Source organism: Tiliqua scincoides, chromosome 8, assembly GCF_035046505.1.
Source record: "Tiliqua scincoides isolate rTilSci1 chromosome 8, rTilSci1.hap2, whole genome shotgun sequence".
NCBI classification, from domain to species: Eukaryota; Metazoa; Chordata; class Lepidosauria; order Squamata; family Scincidae; genus Tiliqua; species Tiliqua scincoides.
The window spans coordinates 37,363,334-37,372,715 of record NC_089828.1 but is presented as its reverse complement, the minus strand read 5'-3'; the positions used below and the strand labels follow the sequence as shown (position 1 = coordinate 37,372,715).

General features: G+C 48.0%; 1 protein-coding gene across 1 annotated transcript; it reads right to left on the bottom strand.

The window, feature by feature from the left end:
• Positions 1–801: 801 nt before the first annotated feature.
• Positions 802–6,384, bottom strand: FEM1A (fem-1 homolog A). The gene has a single exon (XM_066635065.1). It carries the CDS (start codon positions 6,187–6,189, stop codon positions 4,195–4,197), a length of 1,995 nt encoding a protein of 664 aa, XP_066491162.1. The 5' UTR covers positions 6,190–6,384; the 3' UTR covers positions 802–4,194.
• Between the last annotated feature and the right edge of the window lie 2,998 nt (positions 6,385–9,382).

Genomic DNA, 9,382 nt, shown 5'->3' with positions numbered 1-9,382 from the left:
TGACTAGGACATCCACAGGATGAAAATCAAGGAATAACCATATGGATCTAAACAACTGTAAGCCCTTGACTCGGGGGAAAAACCCATATTGAACAATACAGTGAACCACCTGCCAGGCAGGTATAACATACCAAGTGGCCAGGGTGTCAGAATCCTTGTGCCTATTCCTGTCCTTTCTACTTCTTGACTTACTCAGTAGGCCACTGGTTTAGGCTGACAAGAAAGGCAACACTCATGCAAATTACATTTTTTGATTTCTAGCCTACCTTTCTTCCATCACAAAGCTTAAGGTGGTCCTCCCATTCAAGCAATGACCAGGTCTACAACTGCTTAGTTACATCAAAGCAGCTGTATCCTGTCCCTTCAAACCATGCCCTGGGACCATGGGTAGTAGTGGGGAAAACAGACTTTAAAAGATGCATCACTGATTCTTTTAAGAAGTAGATCAATTTATGGAGGAAAAAATCAATTACAATAGCTCAATGGAACCACAATGGAACTTCAGTGTTCAGAGGCAATCTACTTTGACATGCCACTTTCCAGGAACACACACACAGAAGAATACTATTGCCTTCATGCCCTGCTTGTGGGTTTCTCAGTGGCACTTGACTGGCCACTGCAAGGAGGAGAATGCTGGACATGATGGACTCCTTGGTCTAATCTTGCAAAGTACTGCTTCAGCTCTTAACCTAGGGATACAAAGCCCCGGAGGACTAGATTTCTACTCTGCCTGAAAATCTCTCTCTCTGCAAAGCAAACCCACCCACCTTCACGTGCAATAACAAGTCAGAGACATCTGTGTTCTTAGCAGCATTGTTTTAAAGTGTTGGTTTATTTATTTCAAGTTAGAGCACTGGCTCAAAAAAGTAACACATTCCACTTCTGCTGTGCAAGTCTCTTGTTTTTCTGCCCAAGTTTGCTAAACTTTTTCTTTGCACCAAACAAATAAAACCCTGAAATCTTCTTCCTTCAAATATTTGCTTGTTTTTTGTTTTTTTTAAAGACTGCAAGAACTACCATAAATGGCCCAGTTCACAGGATGCTTGAAAATACCTGGAGGAAAAAAAATGCTGAGGTTTCTGTTTGGTGGAACTGTTGAGTTCCAAGCAGAAAAGAAAAGCAGCTTAGCTGGCTGCACAGTGGTATGGTTAAGTCTCTATTTCTGATTATCCCAGTTACCCCCAGAGCCTTGGATGGCAGAACGGGGTGGAGAAACAGGTGGTTAGGTTACCCTCTCATAAGTGGGCCCCTCTACCTATTTACTGCATAAACCTTCTGCCTACACATAATGAAATCTTTCTGAGCAGCTTAAGATTCTAACCAAATTCAATTTGCCACTGGTGACCAACAAAGATGGCAAAACTCCCTTTACATCCCATCTGTCACCTAGTACTATGCAACTAGTACTGTTCATCTATCAACAGAGAATGAAAGATGGATTTAGACAAAGCCCTTATCCTCAATCAACATTGCATTCTGGGGTAGTTGCATTTTTGAGGACTGTCTGGAGTTGGGGATTTGGTGTAAGACAGATTCTACACCCCATGCTCAGACAAGTACTGGAACTGTAGCTTTGCCAGCTGGCACTGGTTGAGGAGAACCTCATGCACTGGATTAACCTATACACTCAGTCCCAGTGACGGGCAATTGCAAAAGCTCATGCATGCTGGAAAATCCACTGTTCACTGGAATCCATCCTTTGAAGCCTACCTGAGGGAGGATCTCTGAACTGTTCCAAACTTTGACAAGTCAAGCATTATTGAAAACCAAAATACATTCAGAGATGATAGGAGGATCTGTGACTTGGTGTACAACACTGCTGGCCTAACCAACCAATTCTGGTACATCCCATTCCCATCAGGCATAGAGACACTGAGCTCATCAGGCCACACAATAGTTGACAGCCCTTTCTGTGACTGACTGGAACAGTCACAACTGAACCCAATCAAAAGCTATAGTTGCCTAGGTCTGTTTCTAGCTCCCCAATGAGCCACTGAAAACTAAACTAACAATTGTGATACAGTCAATGTACAGAGTCAATGCCCCCCAGCATCTCTGGGGTTTGCTGGGGCTTAGCCACACATGCTGGAGTGGGATGTGCGTGCATGCATATCTGTCAGCAAAAAGCAACATGCCCCAAATTCCTTCCTTAGCACATCTTATTTAATAGCTTCTCCTGAACTACTGCGCCATGCACTCTCTCTTTCAATAAACCACATAAATCCCAAAATATATCACCATCATCCCCTTCTTCACTGCAGATCTGAGGATCAGACTTAAAGTGGCAGCTCTTAATAAAATCTCAAGCCCAACAATACAGATGCTTCTTTCTTCCAGGGCTTTTGTAGTTGGGAGGGCAAGGAGGTAAGTGCATATGTAGATGGGGGTGCATGAGTTGCAACTAAACTTCAGAACTGTGGTCTTTGCCAGTCACTTAAGCAGAGACTTCTCTAAGCAGGATGGGGGCAGTGCAGGCTCCCATATGGTGTGACCCACCAAACCAATATAGTCCTACCGAAAAAGGCAACCCACTGAGTGGCTTGATAATTCCCCTGCTTTTGCATTCTGCCTGGGATGACAAAAACTGGGCAGAGACAGAGTGGCTCCTTAGCATCTGCCAGGTCAAAATCCCGTAACTGGCAAGCACAGTTTGGCTTGGTGGGCCACATACCATGAGGACCTGTATAGCATGCTTTCATACCAGGAAGCAAAAAACTTCACAACACCACAACACAACTTTTCTTTGGCTCCTTTGGTTTTTTCTTAAAGCAGCATTCCATACCCTCTTCAACAGCCATGCAAAGGAGGGAGCAACTGCAGCCAAGTCTACTACTAGGTAGAAAATCTGTTGCACATTGGACAGGTGCCTCTCAAGCCAGGCATTCTGGAGAACGCCCCCCCCCCCCCAAAATAAACTTGTCCACACTCCATGGACAGGAGCATCCTGACAATAAGCTTAATGGGTGATCTTTAACTCAGGACCAAACCGAATGGGTGCAGGAGGTCCATGATTAGACATTTTCTCAGCATTAATTTAAAAACAAACAAAAACATCCAGCTGTGTCTGAGAGATTTGGATTGGGCTGCAGTATGGAGAAAGGAGCTTCTACCCTTTGATCCCATGCCATGGTCCAAATAACTCCCTCCACCAATGCTGCTATTGGCCACAAGGGGAAAAACTGTAACCATAAATCTTCCCCCTTTGCAGGTAACAGGAGCTTAGGGTAAGAGGAAGATGAATTAAGTTTCCAAATCTTCATGGGGGGAAGAGTTAACCTCCCCCAGTCTAGCAGCCTCCTCCACAGTTACTTTTTGGGGAGGTTTCACAGAGAACTCCTGCATCACAGCTGGTTGACCCTAAAAAAACTAATTAAAGAAAATGATCTTTATCCACAAATAAAGAGAAACACCATCTCATTCCTCTTTTGGGGCAAAGATGGTTCATCTTAAACCCCAGTTTGGGGCAGTTTTGGCAGCCTGGGTTGGTAAAAGCAAGGTGTCTGCTTCATTGTAAAGAAGAGGGGCAAGTGGTGGGGACGGGGACTTCACCCTTCTAAAAGCAGCCAGGAAATTCTTAGTAATACTACCTGGCCATTAAAAACAAGAAAACAAAACCAGAACCAATCCGCACCACACCCTGCCTGTCAACTGCACAAGGAGCCACTAAATAGCCTTCTGCTGATTAGTCAACTAGCTCTCCAGTTTATGAATTTAAGCGAAAAGAAAGAGCAATTTAAGACTAGGAGATGTCTGTGGGCTGCTTTAATCCTCACTTTTGTTCCTATATTGTCAAAAAAGGAGGGGAAGGAAGTTGCAAAAATAAGCTATTTCAAAACTTACACAGCAGGCTAAATTTCAAAAGAGCATCAGATAAACCTAGAGCAATGAAATGTTATACTGTACTTTTTAAAAAAAATGAGTTAACAATGAAGGGCAGCAACAACTCCAACCTTTTGTTTCAGCCACCCTCTCACAGTGCAAGCTGGCACAGAACCCTGTCACCTATGGACTGGGCAAAGAGTAACTTTATATCTTTGCAGTGAGTGAGGATACAGAGGGAAGGGACAGGGATTATATCCTGGCCTAGTGCAAGTGGAAGTTTTTAGAACACAGGGAGACTGCAAGTCTCATGCCTGCCCCCCCCCCCACCTCCTGCCATGGAGATCTAGCTGGAGCAGCAACAGCTTTTCAGCTCTAATGGAGTTCAATGAATGCTTCCAGCTCTTCTGGGATGAACCCCTTATAGGGTATCTTGTGTTTGTCCAGGGCTCGAGCAGCAAGGCACTGTAAGGTGATGTAATTGAAAGGCTGCATCATGGCCTTAGTGAGGAGCTTCTCATCTAAGAGCTCGTATGCCGTCTGCTTGAAGGCATTGGTTGCATCCATGTGAGCTCCCGCCTCCATGAGGGCACTCATGATGAGTGGGCAGTTGTTCCGAGCTGCCACATGCAGTGGAGTGTTGTTGTCATAGTCGCGGCCATCGGGGTCAGCGCCACACTCCAGCAGAAGGTTCACCACATGGAGCGAGGGGAATTTTCCCACAGGGTAACGGCCAACAGTGGTGGTGTCCTTGTCCACTGCCATGTGCAGAGGGGTGAAGCCATTCTTGCCTCGTGGGTTGCACTTGAGAAGGCGGTAGATAGTTTGCCGCTTCTGGTGTTCCTGCTCAGGTGTGCACTCCACTTTCTCCAACAGGAAGACCAAGTGAAGAATGATGGCCAGGGCTTTGGAGAACTGGACAGAATCTGCCACAGGGTCTTTGCGGTGTAGCAAGGCCCTTTCAACCTCACGGACTCCTTTGCTCAGAACTCCCATGAGGTCAGAGAAACCCAGCTGGGTCGCCAAGGTGCCCTTTGAACGGTCCTGGAGCACATAAGAGAAAAGCTCAGCAAAAGAGAGGAAGCTGCTTGCAGTCATGGGGCTTAAGGGCTCCAAGTTGCCTTGCTGCATCTCCAAGGCATACTTCCACAGATTAATGCAGCGCTCAAAGTTTCCTGAATCTGCATAAACAGCCCCCCGGTAGCGAATGTAGTATGAGGTGTCTGGGTGGGATGGGCCCAGGATACGCTCCCGGATCAAGAGAGCTTGCATCCGCATTTCATCTGGGTCAGTCACCAAGGATTCCAGCTCCTCCATTGTGCTTACTTCCCGGGAATAGTCATAAGCCAGCACTAGCTGCCGAGGCTCAGGTTTGGTGACGTAATGTCCACCCTTGTGTCGGAGGTCCATAGCCCTCCGCCAGTGCTTGAGAGCCCCAAGCAGGTCACGCTTCTTGTCCACAAAGGTGGCTCCAAGAAGTTCCAATGCTTCCACAGCAGCCTCACGGGTACAGTAAACACGAGGCTGATCATCACAGGTGGCAGCAGCAAAGCAGCCATCCTGGTCTTCATCACACCCCACCCCACCACAAGCAATCTCGCTCACTTCACTCTTGCCCTTTGGCCCCGTCGGCTGCTCTTCCAACGCTCCCTCTATGAGGTACTCCACAATATTAGTGTGGCCAGTCACGCTAGCCGCCAGCAGTGGGGTCATGCCATAGCCATCCTTCTCCATGCGCGCTCTGGAGTCCAACAACAGGCGCAGGATTTCCAGGCTGCCGGACTCAGCACAGTCGTGCAGGGCGGTGTTGCCTTTGACGCTCCGACGGTTGACATCGGCCCCCTTCTCCAGAAGATAGCGTGCGATCTCCGAGTGCCCCTTGTAGCAGGATATCATCAAGCAAGTGTGACCGTGGCGGTTGGCCACCTCCATGTCGGCGCCCTGCTCACCCACCAAGTAGCGCACGATCTCCAGGTGCCCATCAAAGCAGGCGGCCCGCAGCGGGGTGGAGTTGGTCAGCGTGGTCTGGTTCACCGAGGCGCCCCGCTCCAGGAGGCTGCGCACCACGTCCAGGTGCCCAGCGGCTGAGGCAGCCCACAGCGGAGGGGCGCCCTCGATGGTCTCGCCGTCGAAGTTGACGGAGCCCCCCGCCTCCACGCGGGCGCCGCAGTGGTCCAGCAGGTACTCCACCACCTCGCGGTGCCCATAGCGGGAGGCCACCAGCAAGGGCGTGCCACCGGCCCCCTCCCCGCCCCCGGGGCCCGCCGTCAGTTCCTCCAGCTCCTCTCGACTCCTGCTGCCCAGCAGCTTCTGGAGCAGCTGCAGCTTCCCCTCGCGGGCGGCGTTGTAGACAGCCATGCGGAGGTCCATGGTGACGGCACTGGCCACGGGGGCCGCCCCCCGCGCCCATGGGCCAGCCGCGGCTCCCCCCGGCCCCTGCGTGTGTGCAGACAGAAAGGCCCCAGGGGGTGGCAGGCGGTAGCCTAGCAACAGAGCCGCCCTCCTCCTCCCCTGGAGACCGCAGCTGCACCGGCAACCTTCAGCATCGCTCTCCCAACCGCCATCTTAAGCAATCAGGCGAAACAAAATGGCTGCTCCCTCGTTCCCCCCGGCAAAAAAGTGGCTATGCATGCTGGGAAATGTAGTTTTCCTCTCCGGTCCTTTTAGCAGCTTCTAATGCGGCGGTTGGAGAAGATACTACATTTCCCAGAGAGCTAGAGAATAGCAGTAGGTGGGGCTTCCAGGCAAGGTCTCTGGGACATGTTGTCCAGCAACTGCATGTTTACCCAAGCGCTGCACAGAAGGGAGGAGAAAGGAGCAAAGGTTTCTGGGAAACAGCAAGTCTCTTCTACTGAAGGCTCATGGGAAATGTAGTCCGTAAGCTCTTCTAATGGGCTATTAAGGACAATTGAAATTACGTGATTGCTTTTTAAAAACAGCAGCGCGTGTTTTAAAAGCCTCTTCAGTTCTGGATCGCCCAGTTAGTGGCTGCCTGCGCGGGTCTGCTCTGTAGTAAGTCTCACTGAGTTAGGTGAGACTGACTTCCAGCTCACAGGGACCTTGGACAGAAAGCCCAATCCTATGCATGTCTACTCAAGAGTAAGTCTCATTGACTTGAATAGGATTTACTCCCAGGTAAGCGTGCATAGGGTTGCAGCCTCAATTTCTTTCACACAAGAGCATCATGTATTATTTAAGGCTACAATCCTATCCACACTTTACTGGGAAAAAGCCTCATTGACTGTAATGGGGCTTACTTCTGAGTAGACATGCATAAGATTGGACTCTAAGGCTGCAACCCTATCCACACTTTCTTGGGGGAAAAAACCCCACTGACTATAATGGGGCTGATGTCTGAGTAGATATGCATAGGATTGGGCTCTAAGGCTACAATCCTATCCACACTCTAAGGCTATAAGGCTCTTGTGTCTTCAAGAAATTAAGGGCCCTATCCTATCTAACTTTCCAGCAGTGGTGCAGCTGCAATGCAGTCCCAAGGTAAGGAAACAAATGTTCCCTTACCTTGAGGAGTCCTCTGTGATTGCCTCCCCACCACAGAGCGTAGCTCACGCCCCATTGGCACAGCTGCACCAGCACTGGAAAACTGGATAGGATTGGACCTTAAGTCTTCAATCCTAGGCACTGATGGACAAGGAGACCATATGTCCTCTTTTTCAGCCTCATGTCCTGGAAAAGAACTTAAATGTTCTCTTTTTCCCTGTGAGCAGCCCCTGTAGGCAGCTCATAGCCTTCTTGTAAGTAATAAATTATATGTAATATAGTTTTAAATTTCATAATAAGAAATACAGTGTTTAAATTAACCACATGAAATCAATATACATTATGTGTTTTTGGCTTTTATTATGTCCTGTCCTACATTTTTCTTGGATGTCCTATGTTTTGGGGTGCCTTGTCCTCTTTTGAATTTATGATATCTGGTCACCCTGCTGATGGATCCGACCCCAAAAGTTCATCAAGACCCATTTCCTGTCAACCAATATTCAGAGACAACCTGCCTCTATGCATGAAGTTTTCATTCAGTTACTACTGTTTTTTTTTTTTTTGACAGATATATTTATTTTTTATAATATTAAAAAGAAAAACAGAAAGAAACAACATTAATACAAAAACTACATAAACTGTATGCCATGCATCTGCATCAAATTGCTTTAGAACATGTTCACCGCATATGGTTAAAAGTTCTCTCCTGTTTTTTACATTTTCAACACCTGTGGATGTAAAACAGACATACTTTCACACTCAGTTAGTACTGTTAATAGCCACTGATATACCCAGATCAAAGTTCCCTCTCCCCATCTGCTTTCCTAGAAGAAATTTAGGACAACTTCTGTAGGGGGAAATGCAGAAGAGCCCCCCCCCCCCATGTGGCCCCTTGCGGCCCCTTGCTCAAGTTCAGCCAGGAAACCTAGGCTTAACCCCAGGGCTCTAATTAGTAGTGGGTGTGCTGCACAGCTGGAACCACTAGAGGCTGCCAGGACTTACAGGGATAAAAGCAGCACCTGGAGCAGCAAGAGTTTGTGGGTAGTAGAAAGAGGATTGCTTGAAGAAAGAGGGAGTAAAACAGACTGGCTAATGAACTAACTGACTGCCTGGCAAACTAGCTGCAGAGTCTGCTGAGTGGTGGAGAGCCGAGTGGATGTTGCTGCACCTAGAAGAGCTGCTGCTTTGAGGACTGGGAGGCAGTACCCTGCAGCCCCACAGACAAGCTTATCTACTGGTTACCTTCCTGTTGGTGCTGGGGTACAGTGGCAGTTTTGTATGCTGCTAGAGCTAGCTGTGTTTAAGCCAGAGGAACTCATTAGCTTAAAGTGGGCATTAGCACAAGCTTGGAAAGGGAATTTGGCAGGACAACTCCCATATATGAGAAAACAGATAGCAGGGGTGATGATGGCAGGCAGGCAGGCAAGCAAGCAAACAAACACCCAGCCCTCAGGGAAGCATTAATCAACTCATCTCAACTGCACTGTTGTAATCAGCTTTGCAACTGCTCTAGGATTGCACTTCTGTAACATGCAAGCACCCTGGGAAACTAGATAATAGCTATACTGCAGAACTGTCATTACATTTTCTCAGTGCTCTCTTGCAATGCACCCTCACCCTTGTCATTGTATCCCCTAATACATAATTACCTAATAACCCTAATAATTACCTAATCCCTATTAGGTAATCCCCTATTACTATTTGGCCTACTGCAGGGATGGCCAAGCCACAGCATGCCCTGTGCCACTTTTATGTAGAGAATCTTGAATGTGCTATTCCACCTTAACATCACCTTCACTAAATAGAGCCTCCAAGTTCAAGGGTAATATATCTCTGCCAGAAGCTACAGAGTAAGTAACACAGGCATGCTGATGCCTATTTGGGGTTTTCCAAAGGCTGACTGCTAATGAGGCCCAAAGATTGCCTGCATTGTCCTTTAGTCAACCCCAGAAGGACTTGTTCCAAGGTCCATATAGGGTGCATTCATTGCTCTTCTGCACAGCCCAGCCCCTCTCTGTCTGCCCACCTTCTCATCCTGTCCATCATTTGTTTCCTGCCTTTG